General features: G+C 49.0%; 1 protein-coding gene across 1 annotated transcript; it reads left to right on the plus strand.

Moving 5' to 3' along the window:
- The first annotated feature begins 8,303 nt into the window (after positions 1-8,303).
- On the plus strand, positions 8,304-10,130 carry LOC124663824 (S-type anion channel SLAH1). Its single transcript, XM_047201479.1, has 2 exons — positions 8,304-9,197; positions 9,849-10,130. Exons 1-2 carry the CDS (start codon positions 8,304-8,306, stop codon positions 10,128-10,130), a joined length of 1,176 nt encoding a protein of 391 aa, XP_047057435.1.
- The last annotated feature ends 11,679 nt before the right edge of the window (positions 10,131-21,809 follow it).

The raw sequence follows: 21,809 nt of genomic DNA on the forward strand, positions 1-21,809 counted from the left end.
TATAACAAGTACAATATGCAAGTATGTAGGAATCAATGCACAGTTCACACACGTGTTTGCTTCTTGAGGTGGAGAGAGATAGGTGAACTGACTCAACATAAAAGTAAAGAGAATGGTCCTTCAAAGAGGAAAGCATCGATTGCTATATTTGTGCTAGAGCTTTTATTTTGAAAACATGAAACAATTTTGTCAACGGTAGTAATAAAGCATATGAGTTATGTACATTATATCTTACAAGTTGCAAGTCTCATACATAGTATACTAATAGTGCCCGCACCTTGTCCTAATTAACTTGGACTACCGGATCTTTGCAATGCATATGTTTTGACCAAGTGTCACAATGGGGTACCTCCATGTCGCTCTGTACAAAGGTCTAAGGAGAAAGCTCGCATTTTGGATTTCTCGCTTTTGATTATTCTCAACTTAGACATCCATACCGGGACAACATGGACAACAGATAATGGACTCCTCTTTAATGCATAAGCATGTGGCAACAATTATTATTCTCATATGAGATTGAGGATATATGTCGAAACTGAAACTTCCACCATGAATCATGGCTTTAGTTAGCGGCCCAAAGTTCTTCTCTAACAATATGCATGCTCCAACCATGAAGGTGGTAGATCTCTCTTGCTTCAGACAAGATGGACATGCATAGCAACTGACATGATATCCAACAAAGAATAGTTGATGGCGTCCCCAGAAACATGGTTATCGCTCAACAAGCAACTTAATAAGAGATAAAGTGCATAAGTACATATTCAATACCACAATAGTTTTTAAGCTATTTGTCCCATGAGCTATATATTGCAAAGGTGAATGATGGAATTTTAAAGGTAGCACTCAAGCAATTTACTTTGGAATGGCGGATAAATACCATGTAGTAGGTAGGTATGGTGGACACAAATGGCATAGTGGTTGGCTCAAGGATTTTGGATGCATGAGAAGTATTCCCTCTCGATACAAGGTTTAGGGTAGCAAGGTTATTTGAAACAAACACAAGGATGAACGGTACAGCAAAACTCACATAAAAGACATATGGTAAACATTATAAGACTCCATACCGTCTTCCTTGTTGTTCAAAACTCAATACTAGATGTTATCTAGACTCTAGAGAAACCAAATATGCAAACCAAATTAGCAAGCTCTAAGTATTTCTTCATTAATGGGTGCAAAGTATATGATGCAAGAGCTTAAACATGAGCACAACAATTGCCAAGTATCAAATTATCCAAGACATTTTAGAGTTACTACATGTACTATTTTCCAATTCCAACCATATAACAATTTAACGAAGAAGAACTTCGCCATGAATACTATGAGTAGAGCCTAAGGACATATTTGTCCATATGCTACAGCGGAGCGTGTCTCTATCCCACAAAGTGAATGCTAGGATCCATTTTATTCAAACAAAACAAAAACAAAAACAAACTGACGCTCCAAGCAAAGTACATAAGATGTGACGGAATAAAAATATAGTTTCAGGGGAGGAACTCGATAATGTTGTCGATGAAGAAGGGGATGCCTTGGGCATCCCCAAGCTTAGACGCTTGAGTCTTCTTAGAATATGCAGGGGTGAACCACCGGGGCATCCCCAAGCTTAGAGCTTTCACTCTCCTTGATCATATTGCATCATACTCCTCTCTTGATCCTTGAAAACTTCCTCCACACCAAACTCGAAACAACTCATTAGAGGGTTAGTGCATAATAAAAATTCACATGTTCAGAGGTGACACAATCATTCTTAACACTTCTGGACATTGCATAAAGCTACTGGACATTAGTGGATCAAAGAAATTCATCCAACATAGCAAAAGAGGCAATGCGAAATAAAAGACAGAATCTGTCAAAACAGTACAGTCCGTAAAGATGGATTTTATTAGGCCACCAGACTTTCTCAAACGAAAATGCTCAAATTGAATGAAAGTTGCGTACATATCTGAGGATCATGCTCGTAAATTGGCTTAATTTTCTGAGCTACCTACAGGGAGATAGACCCAGATTCGTGACAGCAAAGAAATGCTGGAACTGCGCAGTAATACAAATCTAGTACTTACTTTTCTATCAAAGACTTTACTTGGCACAACAAAACATAAAACTAAGATAAGGAGAAGTTGCTACAGTAGTAAACAACTTCCAAGACACAAATATAAAACAAAAATACTGTAGTAAAAACATGGGTTGTCTCCCATAAGCGCTTTTCTTTAACGCCTTTCAGCTAGGCGCAGAAAGTGTGTATCAAGTGTTATCGCGAGATGAAGCATTGATATCATAAGCTCCCCCATTTGTAGTGGTACTAGGGGCTTTGTCAATTTTAGGCCTATAATAATATTTCTTTGGTTTAGGCACTTTAGAGACATACATAAACTTTTGCTCCTTTCCCACATAAGCTTTCTCTCTAAGCTCGCAAAGATGAAAAGGTTGAACCCAAGGTTCCCATAGCTTTTTCAAGTTCGCCAATCCTATTAATTTGATTATCATGGTCAACACAAGTTCCTAGGACACTAATTCTTTCATCAATTCCTCCTAAGGATTTATCAAGTTCATCAGTTTTATCAAGTAATATCTCCAACTTAGTTTCAACACTCGGAAAATTTTTCTCTATGGTTTCCAATTTTTTCATAACATCCTCAAGGGAGGTTTCAATTTTAGTTTCATTAACAGGTGGTGTTCCAAATAAACTCTCAATAATGCAGCTAGCTTCTAAAGCGGGAGCGCCTAGGAAATTACCTCCCGCGGGACAATCAAGAACATATCTATTCCAGCTAGAGATACCAACATAAAAATTCCTGAGTAGGATAGTGGTGGAGTGTTTCTTAGTGCACCTATTATGGGCATCACTAATTCTATACCAAGCATCTTTTAAACATTCTCCTCCTTGTTGCTTAAATGAACGAACTTCAACTTCAGGATTACTCATTTTAGCAGTAGTAAATAAAACAAACTAGATAAAGTAAATGCAAGTAAACTAATTTTTTTTTGTGTTTTTGATATAGCAAACAAGACAGTAAATAAAGTAAAGCTAGCAACTAATTTTTTTGTGTTTCAATATAATGCAGCAAACAAAGTAGTAAATAAAATAAAGCAAGACAAAAACAAAGTAAAGAGATTGAGAAGTGGAGACTCCCCTTGCAGCGTGTCTTGATCTCCCCGGCAACGGCGCCAGAAAATATGCTTGATGGCGTGTATTTCACACGTTCGTTGGGCAACCCCAAGAGGAAGGTATGATGCGCACAGCAGCAAGTTTTCCCTCGGAAAGAAACCAAGGTTTATCGAACCGGGAGGAGCCAAGAAGCACGTTGAAGGTTGATGGCGGCGGGATGTAGTGCGGCGCAACACCGGAGATTCCGGCGCCAACGTGGAACCTGCACAACACAACCAAAGTACTTTGCCCCAACGAAACAGTGAGGTTGTCAATCTCACCGGCTTGCTGTAACAAAGGATTAACCGTATTGTGTGGAAGATGATTGTTTGCAGAGAAAATAGTAAAAACAAGTATTGCAGCAGATTTGTATTTCAGTATTAAAGAATGGACCGGGGTCCACAGTTCACTAGAGGTGTCTCTCCCATAAGATAAAAGCATGTTGGGTGAACAAATTACAGTCGGGCAATTGACAAATAGAGAGGGCATAACAATGCACATACATGACATGATAAGTATAGTGAGATTTAATTGGGCATTACGACAAAGTACATAGACCGCCATCCAACTGCATCTATGCCTAAAAAGTCCACCTTCAGGTTATCATCTGAACCCCCTCCAGTATTAAGTTGCTAACAACAGACAATTGCATTAAGTATGGTCCGTAATGTAATCAACAACTACATCCTCGGACATAGCGCCAATGTTTTATCCCTAGTGGCAACAGCACAACACAACCTTAGAACTTTCTGTCACTGTCCCAGGTGTCAATGCATGCATGAACCCACTATCGAGCATAAATACTCCCTCTTGGAGTTAAGAGTAAAAACTTGGCCAGAGCCTCTACTAGTAACGGAGAGCATGCAAGATCATAAACAACACATATGTAATAACTTGATAATTAACATGACATGGTATTCTCTATCCATCGGATCCCGACAAACACAACATAGAGTATTACGGATAGATGATCTTGATCATGTTAGGCAGCTCACAAGATCCAACAATGAAGCACAATGAGGAGAAGACAACCATCTAGCTACTGCTATGGACCCATAGTCCAGGGGTGAACTACTCACTCATCACTCCGGAGGCGACCATGGCGGTGTAGAGTCCTCCGGGAGATGAATCCCCTCTCCGGCAGGGTGCCGGAGGAGATCTCCAGAATCCCCCGAGATGGGATCGGTGGCGGCGGCGTCTCAGTAAGGTTTTCCATATCGTGGTTTTTCGCATCAGGGGTTTCGCGATGGAGGCTTTAAGTAGGCGGAAGGGCAGAGTCGGGGGCCTGACGAGGGGGCCACACCATAGGGCGGCGCGGGCCCCCCCAAGCCGCGCCGCCTTGTGGTGTCGCCACCTCGTGGCCCCACTTCGTATGTTCTTCGGTCTTCCGGAAGCTCCGTGGAAAAATAGGCCCCCGGGTCTTTGTTTCGTCCAATTCCGAGAATATTTCGTTACTAGGATTTCGAAACCAAAAACAGCAGAAAACAGGAACTGGCACTTCGGCATCTTGTTAATAGGTTAGTTCCAGAAAATGCACGAATATGACATAAAGTGTGCATAAAACATGTAGGTATCATCAATAATATGGCATAGAACATAAGAAATTATCGATACGTCGGAGACGTATCACGCACTACCTACCTGGTGCGCCACTAGCACCCATCTTAGGGCTAGGCCTTTTCCTAGTAGTGTCGTACCAAAGAAGGACGGGCCAAGTCCATCTCTGACTTCGGGCCCATCAGTCTCATCCATGTGGTCCCGAAGATCATCGCCAAAGCTATGGCACGGCATCCCAGCGCGAAGATGAACTACATTGTTTCCAAAGCCATAGCGCTTTCATCAAGACGAGAACTCCACGATAAATTCATGTACGTTAGGAACACCGCATGTAGGTTACACCATAGCAAAACCCCATCCCTCCTCATCAAACTGGACATCGCCAAGGCTTTCGACACGGTTCATGGGGATTACATGCTAGATCTTTTGCAACACCTTGGCTTTCCTCAAAGATGGAGGGCCCTACTGACGACTCTTTTCTCCACGGCCTCCTCTAGGATTATCCTCAACGGAATCCCTGGGAAGAACATCCTGCATGGTTGTAACCTTCGTCAGGGCGATCCGCTCTCGCCTCTCCCGTTCGACAATGCCATCGACCCTCTTCAGAGACTTCTGGAAAAGGCTACAGACTCCGGCTTGCTGTCTGCTATTCCAGGTGGCATTCAGGGCCACAGGTTCTCGCTCTATGCGGACGATGCCGCCATTTTTCTTTCTCCCACGATGCATGATGTCGAAGGCCTGGTTAGCATTCTGCAAAATTTTGGGGAAGTCTGTGGCCTCGTGACCAATGCGACCAAGAGCTCCATCTCCCCCATCCAATGCGCCAACATTAACTTGGAGGAGATTCTAACGAACTTCCCGGCGACTACGACCCCCTTCCCCATTAAGTACCTGGGGTTGCCCCTCTCCCTCGGAAGACTTAGGCGGGTGGACCTTCAACCCTATATCGACAAGGCGGTGGCTCGTCTCAACCCATGGAAAGGAAAGTTCCTGAATCGCGACGGATGCATGGCTCTTGTTAAGTCTGTGCTCTCCTCCATGCCAATATTCTTGCTGACGGCTTTAAATGCAAACAAAATTGCGAGAGGCCAAGTCATTTACCTTGGGAAGGGGATTGGTTCTGCTGTATGGCTCCACTCGGCAAGAGGATGGAACCGAATCTTTCTTTCTTAGCGATGAAACACGACGGACAAGCTTTTTCAAATCTTTCACAGAGAGATCTTTGGATATGCGGTCGACGTCTTTATCGTCAGCGTACATCCACAGAGGGTTTTTTGCGAGCCTGTAGAGGCTCCACCCTAATCCTAAGTAAGTGCGCAGTGATCGAAATACCTGATAATTCTTTCCCTCGGGTATTCTGCAGCTCGTGGATGCGCTTCATCAGTGCATCTGTCGCCGTTTTCTCTTCTTCATTGGCTTCTGCGCCCCAGGATCGGCGCCGAAAGATTTTTGCGCTACCATCAAAGGGGGTGATGTTGTATTCAAGCGAGTCGGAGCATTCCTCGCGGACGTATAACCATCTCCTGCGCCACCCTTGGATAGAGTCGGGGAATTTGACGTCGAAATAATCGATGTCAGGACGAACACAGATAACAACACCACCTATATTGTAGGCGATGCTGTGGGAGCTGTTACGGCGAATGCAGAAAATGCGTTTCCACAGGGCCCAATTCGTTTAGGTCCCAAGAAAGCACTCACAGAGGGTGATAAAGATAGAAATATGGAGGATAGAATTGAGAGTCAGCTGGTGCAGCTGCAGCCCGTACACAAAAAGCAATCCACGAAGAAATTCATGGATAGGAGCGGAGAGACCGTGGATGAGGTGGTCGACAAAGGTTACCCGATATTGGATGGGGGCGCCGGAAAGCTTTCTTCACTGGGGAAGATTAGCGCTCTCTCCTTCTTCATCAAACCAAGCTTCTTCATCAAGTTCGAGTCTTGGTTTGAGATCTTGGATCTCTCCCACTCGGAAACCTCCAGATCTTGTGGTGCCATGCTTGTTTCGGGAGTGGTGGGCTTGGTGAGCCTCGCCCGTGGTGACATCAACGTTGGCGTTGGAGAGATTGAGGAGGAGGACGAGCGCAGGAGCTTGTTTGGTTGCAATGGAAGTTTTTTCACAGAGAGAGGATATGAGAGCGGCGCAACGAAGGGTATTCCTGAGGAAGAAGAAGACTATTTATGCCAGGCCAGCGAAACGCCGCGCCGTTGGATGGTGGGAGTATTGATTTGATGCTCTACACGTGGTTCCAGGGGTAAAAACGTATTTTTACTATGAGGGAACTAAACAGGCGCTACAGCGCGCGTGCCAGAAAAAGCGGAGAAAGTGTGTCCCCCACTTGCGTAACGTGTAAAAACCCGCAGACTTTCGGCCCCACAAGTCAGTGACTGGACAGAACTCACGTTTTCCCAATACAGCGATCGTGGCTATCGTCAGTACTGATGTCATAGAAAAAGTTCGGCTGCAGTGCTGGGAGGATTGGCGACAACAGAGTATTATTGGGAATTTGGGGAGCTTTTGATGAAATACAAGTTTTTACTCAAATGCTAGGGGCTACTTTTATAAGGAGTTTGATAAGGGGATGATTCAAAAAAGACAAAATAATTGAGCCTACAGCCTAAGTATAAATACTCGACTGTAGCCTCGGGGGCTACTCCCATCGGGAGCGTTGGTCGCGCACACGATAAAGATGAAAGCAGTGGAAGAAGTTGACAATATAGCGATAGCAGCATTAAAAAGGTGAGCCTACAACCAAGTACAAGCACTTGGCTGTAACCTCGGGGGCTACTCCCATCGGGAACGCTGGTCGCGTATCCGATGGAATTAAAAAAGACATAGTGAGCATATGTTCGAGTTATGAAATAACTCTTCGTATACTCCCATGGGGAGGACAAAATAAACAAAATACAAGTCATCCGTCGACTCGAATAAATGTTCTATTTCAGCAGCAGAAAAAGGCACTCGACAATATATTCTCAGAACGGCTCAGTCGCGATTTAATCTCTGAATGCCGCAGAACTTTGCGAAGGTAAGACCCCCGGATCCATCCTGCACGGCGTGGCATCGTCTCTGACTGCGTTATGCTGCTTTTTTCCGTATCAACAGATACGAAGAAAAATCCTAACAGACGCGTTAGGTACCCGATAAAATCTAGAGTCTCACAAGAGAAACAACATGTTATACCAAACGCTTAGAACATTACGCTTGAAATGCATAACTTATGTTAGAAAATTAGCATCATGGGTGTGGCGTGCCGCCACGCCATCCTTGCTAGTTTCCCAAAATGTGAACCATCAGCTGCGCCACTGAAAAACCAGCATCAGCATTGTTAATCGTATCGCATCGCATCGCATCGCATCATCACGCATGCAGTTCAATCTTGTTACAACAAAATAGTTGGAAACCCGAAAGTGAAAAGCAGGAGAAGAACCACCGCCCTCGGTTACTGCCTCTCCCACATGTTACCTAGAACTGAACACTTGAAACAAACAGTCAGACAGGCGGGTCACACTCCCCAGCCGCTTGCTCGTAGCCCACCTATAAATACCGAGCTCCTCCTACAAAGCACACCACATTCTTGGTTGCCTCTGCCATCGATCCATCACGATGGAAACCAGCTCCGGTACCCTTAAACCCTGCGGACAGGAACTGAGCCGCAAGGGCGCTGCGCTGGCCGACGATGACGGCTCGATGTTGAAAGCGTCGGTGGCGCCCAACAAGCCACCACCGCTGCTGGCATCGCGGTTCGCGATGCTGACTCGGTTCCACGCTGGCTACTTCCGCATCAGCCTGGCGCTGAGCGGGCAGGCGCTGCTATGGCGCACCCTCAGCGACTCGTCGACTGAGCCGAGCGCGCTGCGCCCTGTGGCGCGGTCCCTGCCGTCGGCGGCGTTCGCGCTGCTCTGGTGCCTGGCGCTGCTCACCCTGGTGGCGCTGTGCGCGCTCTACGCGGCGCGCTGCGTGCTCCGATTCCCCGCTGTCCGCGCCGAGTTCCGTCACCACGTCGGCATGAACTACCTGTTCGCGCCCTGGATCTCCTGGCTGCTGCTCCTGCAGGCCACGCCATTCTTGCGGCCGGAGGCGCCGTCGTACCACCTGCTGTGGTGGGCCTTCTCGCTGCCGATCCTCGTGCTGGACGTCAAGGTGTACGGACAGTGGTTCACGCGCGGCCGGAAGTTCCTGTCCATGGTGGCCAACCCGGCCAGCCACATGACGGTGATCGCGAACCTGGTGACGGCGCGGGCGGCGGCGAAGATGGGGTGGCACGAGGGCGCCGTGGCCATGTTCGCGGTCGGCGCTGCGCACTACCTAGTCCTGTTCGTGACGCTGTACCAGCGGTTCCTGGGCTCCGACTCGCTGCCGGCCATGCTCCGCCCGGTCTTCTTCCTCTTCTTCGCCGCGCCGAGCATGGCGTCCCTCGCCTGGTGCTCCATTTCAATGTCCTTCGACACCGGTTGCAAAATGCTCTTCTTCCTCTCGCTCTTCCTCTTCGCCTCCCTGGTAATTTTACACGGTTACGTTGCTACCTTTCCTTTTATTTGGGTACATGATCCATGATCCATGATCCAGAGGGTGAACATATTACCAGTAGGGACGAGTCTATAGAACGGAAGAAGTAGTGTTACTTTCAGGTTGATCGAACTCAGTCCGTTCCATGTTCCATCCACTTCGATCGGGGCTTTTCTCGGCCTCTCTCTCCATCCATCGCTTTTGCTTTTGATCGTCGTTGGCTGGGAACTCCAACTAGGATCGTACGTCTAGGTGACTATGTCTGCAGGATACCACTAGATGCCACGTGAAGTATATCCACTTTTTTTTTCCTTTGTATCCGTGCAAAAGAATATATTTCCCTTGGAAAAAAAAAGATTAAACCTAGGTTGAGTTGCATGGCCACTCACATCACCCCCACTCCCTGATAGATCACAGCAGGATCATAGTGCCTATAGACGCATTGCCAACTAATCATGAATCTAATCATGCATGTTAGTACGTGCTTCTAATTAACAACTCTAAATATTTTGCGGAGATGGAAACGTAAACAGTTTTTCTGTGCACATGTTAAAATTTATTGCCTATCTACTATTATTAGTTTAGACTTTTGGTTGGGTTGGCTGGTGCATCGATCTAACTTTGTGTCACGCTTGTATGCAGGTGTCCCGGCCGACGTTGTTCAAGCGTGCGATGCGGCGGTTCAGCGTGGCGTGGTGGGCCTACTCTTTCCCCCTGACGGTGTTAGCGCTGGCGGCGGCGGAATATGCGGAGGGGGTGAGGGAGCCGGCGGCGAACGTGCTGATGCTAGCGCTCGCCGTGCTCTCCGTCATTGTCACCCTGGCTCTCATGGTCTTTACCGCCTTCCGGACCAACGAGCTGCTGCCGCACGACGACCCCTTCTCAGCGGCCACGCTGCCCACACGACGAACACCCAGCAGCTAGCGTGGGAAGATCAATTCTGGTCGTGTACAGATATATGCATACTTTGTACATGTACTTTGCATAGCATTTCAACTAGGTGTTGCATATATGCGTGTGTAAGTAATGTACGTACGTACGTAATTAATGCCAACCGGTGGAGACGTGCGTGTGGTGTAAACGATTCTTTCGGCTGTCACGCTGCGTACTTGGGGAATCGGAATGATGCCGATTGGGAGTCCCATGTTTCGAGCGTACGAAATGTGCTTATCCAGGGGTGATCGAGATCGATGTGGCCTTGACGACATTGACCTGCTGTCTTGTATCTCATCTCGGGTACGTACGTATAGAGGTCATCTTTTTGCTGGCTCAGATGACAGCCATGGGACATTGGGATGTCACCTATGGTCTCGGTCTTTTGGCTTGTCGTTTCTCATTTCTGTATACACCCATGGATGTTAACCTGTAAAAAGCTAGGAGCCTCTTGTTGCCAGTTGCCAGTTGCCACTACTAATTAAGAGGCCTGAGAGGCATGGCAATACGTCCCTACTGATTAATTGGGTTCTAATTCGGTCTGTCTGATACACTGAGCATATATACGTCGATCGTCATGATCGATAAGAGTTTTTTCCTTCTTTTTGTGTGGATGGACATCGAACAGATTAGTTGCTTAGGTAGTAGTCGTGTCCAGCTTAGCTAGCAGAATAGCGCACCATCTGTGCATTTTTTTGATAAAGGGAATATATTAATATCAAGAAATATCAATTACACCCAGCCTCTGCAACAACGCGCCACCCTAATGGCACTACGGATGCACATAGTCAAAAAAAGAAAAGAAAACTAACAAACAAAAGTCCCGCTACAGTATCTCGGCCCTAACAAAAGCAATATATCCACCGCCATGACAACACCTGAATTACAGACTCTTCAAAAAACGACGCCTCCAAGAAGGAAACAGTGCTCAAACACCGTCGTCGCCCGATCAAAGATCTTGGATTTTCACCCTGAAGATAGTTCTCGCTCTCAAAACAATGCCTCCACCAAGGTCATTGCTAGGCACAACCAGTTAAGGCCGGACCTTGGATTTTCACCCTGAAAGGTAGGACTCTGCACTTCACCTGTGTTGTCGCCCCTACTTTCATACCGCTGTTGTGAAGCCCGGAACACCAAGCAAGCCCCTCAACAGCGCGGAGACTTGAACCTCCCTTAGCTAGTCCTCCCCTCCGGCCTTCATGAAATTCTCTTCTTCCGACTTTCATCATGGATCCATAATCACTTGATGTCAACACAGAAAAAGAGTTTCGCGCCGCTCCCTCCAGAACCAATCGGTCGGAATAAAAGCATGGGTGCGCACGACCGAATACCTCCGATCCAGCAAACTCCAGGCAAAGCACTGTTGCATTCGCCGGCGGAGCCTTCCACTAGTGGAGAAGAGGCCTTTGGTCCCAAGCAAATGTCCCAGTGCTGAACCAAACCGGGTCCAATGGTGGCATTGGTCCCGGTTCGTTTCTGCCCAGGACGACCCCACCCGCTGGAGCTTGTCCGGTAGTGGCCTTTGGACCCGGTTTGTAATACAAACCGGGACTAAAGGGTCCACTGCTGGGCGCGGCAGGCCGTGTCAGGCGTGGGAAACCTTTAGTCCCGGTTTGTATTACAAACCGGGTCCAAAGCCCCCCCCTCTGGACCCGGTTTGTTTTACAAACCGGGACAAGGTCCCCAATCTGGCTATATAACCTTGCCCTGCCCAAGTGTGAGCCACACTTGGCCATTTTTTCACTTTCTTCACAAGAGGGGTGTATTGCTCTCCTCTCTTCTTCACATGCACAAGAGGTGTTCGATGAAATGCTTAAGAGGATTTGCCACTTGAGTTTACACAAATCAAGCCACACTTAACTTGTTTTTTTCTTCTTCATCGAGGTTAACAACTTTATCCTTTTCATCCGTAATTGATAAAATGCATGTGTATATATACATCGTGATGTTCGTAATGGTTTTGATCAGCTTAATTATATCATGCGGATGAATCGGCAATGGATGTACATTGACCGACGGTTTGACGAGTTCATCGCGGGCCTGGATAATTTTATGGCCGTGGCGAAGGCAAACAAACATGGTGGCTTCATGTATTGTCCATGTGTGGACTGCAAGAATACCGTAAATTACGCTCACTCGAGTCTCATTCACAGCCACCTTCTGCGATCCGGTTTCATGCCCAGTTACTATTGTTGGACCAAGCACGGAGAAAGAGGGGTTATGATGGAAGACAATGAAGAAGAGGAAGAGGATGATGACGGTTATCCCAATTTCCTGAATACGATGATATCGCAGAAGGCAATGAAGACAATGAAGTAGAAGATCAAGAGGCACCGGATGAGCCCTGCTGATGATGATCTTGGCCGGGCCATTGCTGATGCAAGGAGAGAATGTGAAACTGAAAAGGAAAGGTTGGCCTTCGACAAGATGATAGAAGATCACAACAAATTGTTATACCCAACTTGCGAAGATGGCCATAAAAAGCTAGGCAGCACGCTGGAATTGTTGCAATGGAAGGCGAGAGAACGGTGTCACCGACTCGGGATTTGGAAAGTTGCTGACAATAATTAAGAGGAAGCTTCCAAAGGGTAACGAATTGCCCGCCGGTACGTACGAAGCGAAGAAGATTGTCTGCCCTCTAGGATTAGATGTGCAAAAGATACATGCATGCATTAATGATCGCATCCTCTACCGCGGTGAGTACGAGAATTTGGATGCATGTCCGGTGTGCACTGCATTGCGGTATAAGATCGGACGAGATGACCCCGGTGATGTTGAGGGCGAGCGCCCCAAGAAGAGGGTTCCTGCCAAGGTTATGTGGTATGCTCCTATAATACCACGGCTGAAACGCTTGTTCAGGAATAAAGAGCACGCTAGGTTGTTGCGATGGCACAAAGAAGACCGTAAGAAAGACGTGATGTTGAGGCACCTTGCTGATGGATCCCAATGGAGAAAAATCGATAGAGAGTTCCCAAACTTTGCACAGGATGCAAGGAACTTAAGGTTTGGTCTAAGTACGGATGGCATGAATCCTTTTGGAGAGCAGAGCTGCAGCCATAGCACCTGGCTCGTGACTCTTTGTATGTATAACCTTCCTCCTTGGTTGTGCATGAAGCGGAAGTTCATTATGATGCCGGTGCTCATACAAGGCCCGAAGCAACCCGGAACGACATTGATGTGTACCTGAAGCCATTAGTCGAAGAACTTCTACAACCGTGGTCCCTAGCAGGTGTACGTGTGTGGGACGAGCACAAGCGGGAGGAATTTGACCTAAGAGCGATGCTTTTCGTAACCATCAATGACCGGCCTGCTCTTGGTAACATTTCAGGACAGTCAAACAAGGGATACAATGCATGCACACACTGTTTACATGAGCTCGAAGGTGATTATTTGGAAAAAGGTCGGAAGGTCGTGTACCGGGGCATCGTCGATTTCTTAGGATTACCCATCCCGTAAGAAAGAAAGGCAAGCATTACGACGGTGAGGCTGATCACCGGAGGAAGCCTCCCCATCGTGATGGTGTTGATATATTTGGTATGGTCAAGGATCTAGATGTAATATTTGGAAAGGGTCCTGGCGGACGGTCCGTTCCGAATGACGCTGCCGGACACGCGCCCATGTGGAAGAAGAAATCTATTTTTTGGGAGCTAGAATATTGGAAAGTCTTAGAAGTCCGCTCTTCAATCGATGTGATGCACGTGACGAAGAATCTTTGCGTGAACCTGCTAGGCTTTCTGGGCGTGTACGGGAAGACAAAAGATACACCGAAGCACGGGAGGACCAGCAACGTTGGAAAGACCCCAAAAATCTGCATGAGAGAGTTAAAGGACGTCATTTATCCAGCTACGCTCTTACAAAAGCAGAGAAGGAAATATTTTTTGAATGTCTTAGCGAGTATCAAGGTCCCGTCCGGCTTCTCCTCCAATATAAAGGGAATAATAAATATGGAGAAGAAAACATTCCAGAACCTGAAGTCTCATGACTCGTCACGTGATAATGACACAGGTTGCTTCCGATTGCATTGAGGGGGCTTCTACCGGAAAATGTTCGATCGCCCATTGTGAAGCTATGTGCATTCCTCAATGCAATTTCTCAGAAGATAATAAACCCAGAAATTCTACCGAGGTTGCAGAATGATGTGGTCCAATGTCTCGTTAGTTTTGAGCTGGTGTTCCCACCATCCTTCTTCAATATTATGACACATCTCCTCGTTCACCTGGTCGATGAGATTTCCATTCTCGGTCCTGTGTTTCTACACAATATGTTCCCCTTCGAGAGGTTAATGGGAGTCTTGAAGAAATATGTTCATAACCGTGCTAGGCCAGAAGGAAGCATCTCCAAGGGCTATGGAACAGAGGAGGTCATTGAATTCTGTGTTGACTTTATTCCTGACCTTAAGCCGATTGGTGTTCCTGAATCGCGGCATGAAGGGAGACTAAGTGGAAAAGGCACGCTAGGAAGGAAATCAATGATATGTAGGGACGGGATTTCTTTGACTCAAGCACACTACACAGTTCTACAAAGTTCCACCATGGTGGCTCCGTATATCGGTGAGCACAAGAACTTTCTACGCTCCCAGAACCCGGGCGAGTCGAACGATTGGATTAGACGTGAACACATGTCGACTTTCGGCGGTTGGTTGCAAAATCATCTCCTGAATAACGAAGATATTGAAGATCAGCTGTACTTGCTGGCCCAGACACCATCTTCGACGGTAGTGACTTTCCAAGGGTACGAGATAAATGGGAATACATTTTACACGATCGCCCAAGATAAAAGAGCACCAACCAAAACAGTGGTGTCCGCTTTGATGCAATAATGAATGAAGGCCCAAATGACACATATTATGGTTACATAGAGGATATCCGGGAACTTGAGTATGGACCTTCATTTAAGGTCCCTTTGTTTAGGTGCAAATGGGTCAACAAAACAGGAGGCGGGGTTCGGTAGACAAGTTGTATGGAATGACAACAAGTGGATCTCAACAATCTTGGGTATAGAGACGAACCATTCGTCCTAGCCAAGGATGTGGCCCAGGTTTTCTATGTGAAGGATATGTCTAGCAAACCAAGAAAAAGGAAACATAAGGAAACAAATACATCAAACGATGAGCCAAAGCGCCACATTGTTCTTTCTGGAAAAATAAACATCGTGGGAGTGGAGGACAAGACAGACATGTCAGAAGATTATAATAAGTTTGATGAAATTCCACCCTTCAGAGTGAACATTGATCCAAGCATCAAGTTAAATGATGAAGATGCTCCATGGTTAAGGCCGAAGAAGATTAAATGATGAAGATGCTCCATGGCACAAATGAGTATCTCATCATGGCAATCAATTTCCCATTTATTTTTGTGTAATCATTTAACTGTATGTAAGATATGAAAAGTGGAGATGCGCCACGGGAGATTTCCCAACCCTTTCCCCAACACTGTTAGATGAGATGTAGTCGTTCGGGGGCTTGCAGGAAAAAATTCCAAGGCGCAGCTTCGAAGATGCCGTAGGGCGTGTGCACCAACGACATCTTCGAGAAACTGCGCCACGGGAGATTTCCCAACCCTTTCCCCAACACCGTTAGATGAGATGTAGTCGTTTAGGGGCTTGCGGGGAAAAATTCCGAGGAGCAGCTTCCGAAGATGTCGTAGGGCGTGTGCACCAACGACATCTTGGAGAAGCTGCGCCACGGGAGATTTCCCAACCCTTCCCCTTCATCCATGGGAATGAAACTCTGCTTGGCTTGTTGATCCGCTTGGCAAGGCGTATCGATGCTCCTTTTATAGGCACGGCACCTCTTCTACTTTGTCTTGTTCCTTCGACAGGGCATCGTGCGCTACATGCTTTATCTCATCGAGCAGGTGCGTCCACCCATGCGTTCTTATCTCGCCGACATCTTTAGTCCCGGTTGTACCCACCAGCCGGGACTAAAGGTTACCCACACGTCCTTATCCCACCGACAGCTTTGTTAGATGACACAAATAAGGATCTTTAGTCCCGGTTGTACCCACCAGCCGGGACTAAAGGTTACCCACACGTCCTTATCCCACCGACAGTTTTTGGCGCCACCGCGTTCCCGCCTATTTTTCTTCCCGCGCTTTCCACCGCTTCCCGCCTCCGTCCTCCCGCCATTTTTTCACTATATATATGTTGGCTTGGCCTCCATTTACATATCACATCTAGACTCATATCCGCAAACCTCATCACCAGGTCACATGGCTTCCATCGTATCTCTAACCCTCCGGGAGGCGGAGGCGCTTTGCGCGTCGAACTACCCCTGCCCGCCGGGCTACCGCGTCCCTACCGGCTGGTTGCTGAGCGTCGGAGGGGTACCGGTCCCTCCTGTCCCTCTAGGTGTGGTGCGCGAGAGGGCCATCACGAACCACTACTACTTCGAGCTCACGCCGCAGCAGCGGAGGAATCCCCGATGGCATCCCGACTACAGCCCGACTTGGGAAAGCTTCTTCATCAATCGGCGTGAGAGGGCGCTCGCCGAGCACGAGGAGGGCGGCCCGCCTCCTTCGAACTTCAACGAGGCCGGCCGTCGGCCGTGGTGGCGCGACCGGACTCTCCGAGGCGTCATGGCCCACCGTGGCCCCCGCCCGCGCTACCCTCGGTCCCAGCCCACGCGTGCTCTCCCGCCGAGGTTTGACTACCGCGACCCCGATGCCGGCGACGATGATGACGGCGACTACGACGACTACGAGTGGCGAGTACTATAGGGCTAGGCACGAGTATGACTCGAATGACTCGAACGAGTCGAATCCGGCCATGTATCTTAATTAATTTTCAGTTGAGCTAGGCACGAGTACTATAGGGCTAGGCACGAGTACTATCTGGCCATGTATCTTAATTAATTTTCAGTTGAGTTCTGTACTTTAATTCCACATGTAATCTGGCGGGAAACTTTTCTCATCATTAGCGTCTGCCACAACGACTTTATTGAAAATACAATAAAATAGATAAAAAACTAGTATCTACTCGTCGTCGGAGGTTGTCTCGGTCCAAATGTCGTCCCACCGAGGGTCGTTGTCGGCCCAAGTTGTATTCGGGTTATCGAGCTCGAACACGGCGACGGCCCGACGGTGGCGCCTGTTGGACCTGCGTTGTGCCCGGAGGTCAGCGAAGAACGCGGCGGTGTTGTCGACGTCGTTGGGGAACTGCACCCTCCACTGGCGCATCAACTCCTCGTCGTGCTCGGCGATTGCGATCCGGCGCTGCACCTGGCGGTTGCGGCGACGGTCCTCGTCGTCGACGAGGCACGTCGTCGGCGCGAGGAACTCCGCCTCCTCTAGCGATTCGACGTCTGGGAAGTTCATGTCGCACCGTGGACGCCGAAATCGCCATGCGGCCGCGTCGTAAGTGCGCGCCGCCAGCTCCGGGGTGTTGTACGTGCCGAGGGTGAGCCGGAAGCCACCGGCGCGCATCTCGGCGTAGAACCTACCGTTCGGACGCGCTCGGATGCCACGGAAGCCGGACGAGCCGCGACGGCGCGGCGGCATCCCGGCGACGAATGAACGGAGGCGACGGCGACGTGTGGTTCCGCGCGCACGCGGCACTTTATAGCACAACAACGCGGCAAGTTTGGCGACAGGTGGCGCGGGGAAGCGGCGGCGACAGGTGGCGCGGGGAAGCGGCGGGGCGTGGCACGAGGAAGCGGGATCTACACGTCGCACGGCGGTGGCGGCGGGGCGAGGCACGTGGAAGCGGCGGCGACACGTGGCACGGGGAAGGGACACGTGTGGCGGTGGCGACGGTGGCCTGTACATGCATGGCGGTGGCGGCGGTGGCGGCGGTGGACACGTGTGGCAGTGCGGTGGCTTTTTTTCATTTGAAATAAGGCGGGAATGAAACTTTTTAAAAAAAGTGGCCTTTGGACCCGGTTTGTATTACAAACCGGGACTAAAGGCCTTTTTTGCGCGCGTAGCGAAAACGCAGCAAAAATGGCCTTTAGTCCCGGTTTGTATTACAAACCGGGACCAAAGGGGGGCCTTTGGTCCCGGTTTGTAATACGAACCGGGTCCAAAGGGGGGGGGAGTATAAAAGAAAGGACTTCGTCTCCGCGGCGATCAATCCCGCGGAGACGAAGCGCTGAGCGCCACCAGGCTGCCCAACCGCCACGCCCACGCGAAATCGCCGCCGCCGCTGTCGCCGTCGCCACCGCGCGCCCGCGCCCGCCGCCGTTGCCGTGCGCCGCCGCCCTCCGCCTCCTCCCCCACGCGCCCGCGCGCCGCCTCTGCCGCCACCGCGCACGCCTCTTCCGGCCTCCACCGCCGCACGCACGCGCCTGCGTGTCCCGCCGCCGCGCACGTCGCCTCCGCCGCCGCTTGCGCCACCGGCTGCGCCCCCGCCACCGCGCCTCCTCTGCCGCGCCGGCCATCTCCGCCGGTAAGAGCCGCCGCCCCACCCGGCCCTTTTTTTTTTCTTTTTTAGTCATTTTTTTAGATTAGTTTGTTAGGTTAATTAGTTAGAAACAATATAGTTAGAAAAATTAGTTAGTAAAATTAGAAACAATAGTTAAGTTAGAAAAATTAGTTAAAACAATAGTTAGAAAATTAGTTAGTAAAATAGTTAATTAGTTTAGTTACAAAATAGATGATTGTAAATTAGTACATAATTTGATTTAAATTAGTTACAAAAATAGTTAGTAAATTAGTTACAAAAATAGTTAGTAAATTAGTTACAAAAAATTAACAAAATAGATTCATTTATGTCGGCGCCGCCCCCCGCGCGCGCCGACGACTTAGACCGTGGCGGTGCCGAGTCCGTAGCGGTGCCGCCGCGACATAGACTTAGGGTCGCGAAATAGAGAAAGAGCGAGCGAGGAGGAGCGCCGAGTCCGTGGCGGTGCCGGCATCGCCGGCGCCCCGCCGACGCCCCAAAACAGGGTCATTCAATTCCCGCTACCGCTCCCGCTGTCGTTCCCGACCCCCGATCCGGATCGATCGATCCGGGGTCGTGGAACGCGGCGTTAGTACAAAAGTAGTGAAGTTTTTTATTTAGCACAATATCATGTTTTTATTTATATTAGTACATATATAATTTGTTCTCGTAGCTACGATGCCGCGATAGCCGCCGCGCCGTGGTCAGACTCTTCTAGAGGAGATGGAGCAGATGGGGGAGGTCCGGGACTGGGCTCCGCCGGGGTGGCACTGGGAGGTCTTAGCTTCCGGGTCGCGCACCTTGGTGCGGAATCCGGGTCCCGTTGTCGACCCGGATATTCTTTGGTGGAGGTCTTATGGGCCACGGTCGTTTCGAGAGGAGCCGGCCCCGCCGGGAGGAGGTAGCTCAGCGCATTGAAGCGGAGGACCAAGCACGTTCGCCGTTACATGTACGCGTTAGACAACATGTATAGGACCGGATGGAGCGTTATGCGGGGATCTCATGTTAGCTATGCTCCCGTTGTTGTTCCGGGGCTTTGGGGGTACACCTGGCCGCGGCTCGAGACCCGGTCGGTGCCCTCTAGGACCCGGTCTGCGCGGTTGAGTGGTTGTAGTAGTGATTGATATGTATTAGGGTTAAATAAACATGAACCCGATCTATGTATGCATGTAACTCGCACTATCTCGCTTTTAGCACTATATTATCGATCCTTAGTTAAGAACTACATATGTAACTCCATTTTCAGTTTTCGCATTATCCTTAATTTGATCATATGATGGTTCCTATGTATAGCTTGCAGTGTCGTTGTAGAAAGCATGGAAAGAGATGAATTTGAAGAAAATTTCATGGAGAACCTCATAGCAAACGGTACTCTGGATGATCGCGACGACGACGTTATTCCAGATGATGGCGGTGACGATGTCACCGCAACTTATTTGAATGACTCCGGTGAGGGAGCGGAGAATATTGAGGAAGAAGATCCTAGTGGCGCCGGTGAGGAACAAGATCATCATAATGGCTCCCGAACTGTAGTTATCACCGAGGTATATAAACTAATTAAGCCGCTGTTGATCGACTAGATGCATTAACTAATTAAATTGTACCGACTATGAATTATTTCTTTTTAGCCCTCCGGATCGAGCACTTCTTCCGTAAAGTCGAGGAAGCGAGGCCCGGCCAAAAAGTTGGATGACGGTGTTAGGCACGACATCACCCACATCGAAAAGGATGGTAAACCGATTGCTCCGGAGAAAGGTGCAAAGGCATTTATAGCTCAATGCGGAGTGCTTGTTAGGGACCACGTCTCGATCACCGTTCGAGAATGGCACAAGCCGAAGGGACTAGTGCGCTGTCTGCAGAGGAAGAAGGTCAAGGTCTTTATATCGATGATGTAGCCAAAAACAGCATTATGGACAAGCTCATGTCACATTTCAACATAGTACCCGAAGAGGGGGGTGACGCTGAAAAGGCCAAGATGGAGCAGGCCCTCCGCGAGTTTGGCAAGAAGAAGATGGCCGAACTATTCAAGAGCCACAAGAAAAGATTGCGCCGCCTTATCAAGATAAATAAGACTCCGGACAATGAGAAGGTAAAAACTCACTGGGAAGAATTCGTGAAATACAGCACGGAGTCAGAAGAATTTAAGAGAAGGTCGGAAATAAATAAGGCAAATGCTGCGTTGAAGCTATATCACCAAATTCTGGGTCCAGTGGATACAGGGCTAACCGTCCTAAGTGGCAAGCAGCTGAGGCGGAACCGACCAAGTAAAGGGATCAGATTAGGGACACACGGTTGGATCGAACGGTGCAAGGAGTGGTTCTACGGGATTGGGGGAACGTTGGATCCGAGAAATAGGGAAGTGCATCTATAAGAAAGCTCATCCGAAGGTTCCCATTGATGCCCCGGAAAGAGCACATAGGGACGTGGAGGCGGGGTTGTTCCAGCCCGAAAGAGAGAACGATGAGCTGACACGCGCCCTTGGGAACAAAGAACACGGCGGACGAACACGAGGCACGAAGGCTCCGTTCCGTGGAAGTATGGCTTTCCTGCGGAAAGGAAGAGATTTCCCGATAAAAGCCATGAGAGGAGGAAGGCAAGGGAAACAGACCGCCCGGCTAACTTAGAGGAGGGTATGAGCACCATGAAAGCCCAATTAACCATGGTAACCCAAGTACTTACATCTCGGATGGCTCGGGGGCAGGCTGTAGATCCCGCATTGCTCAATGCCATCGCCCGCTGCAATCTCAACCACACCGGAAAAGCAGCGTGGCTTCCTCTCGACAGTGGATAATGATGATGATGACCAGGTGGTCGAGCCTCCTTGCTACCCCCCGTGGATGATCTCACCGAGAGCCGTCCTTGTGAGCTGCATGTTAAAGTTTTCAACCTATCCTTCAAGGCGGCGGTCGGCATCCTCTTACCTACAAGGTCTTACCATTGCCGTTCGGTCCAAGACGACTTTGCTTGTTGTGATGGTGGATGAAGTGTTGAGAGATTATGAGGGGTTGGTGCTTGAGCACCCTGCGGGTGAAGATGGGGAAATCAAAGAACTCGGGAGAAGCCCGTAGAACCACCGTGCAATGGCGGAAGGAGAACATTGTGTTTCCAGGTGAGAAGCCAACAAGCAGGCCACCTCCGCCTCCTCCGCCACCTGTGCAGTCTCCTCCGCGTGAAGATTCTCCTGTGCGCGATGATGATTCCCCTATCCATGACCAGTGTTGCTCCGCGTGAAAATACTCCGCCGCCTCCTCCTCCTCCTCGTCAGGAGACTCCGCCGCCTCCACTTAAGCAAAA

Source organism: Lolium rigidum, chromosome 6 (genome assembly GCF_022539505.1).
Source record: "Lolium rigidum isolate FL_2022 chromosome 6, APGP_CSIRO_Lrig_0.1, whole genome shotgun sequence".
NCBI classification, from domain to species: Eukaryota; Viridiplantae; Streptophyta; class Magnoliopsida; order Poales; family Poaceae; genus Lolium; species Lolium rigidum.

Coding starts and splice junctions, on each gene's coding strand:
- LOC124663824 (XM_047201479.1), top strand. CDS start 8,304: ATGGAAACCAGCTCCGGTACCCTTAAACCCTGCGGACAGGAACTGAGC. Junction 9,198..9,848: donor TCTTCCTCTTCGCCTCCCTG/GTAATTTTACAC, acceptor GCTTGTATGCAG/GTGTCCCGGCCGACGTTGTT.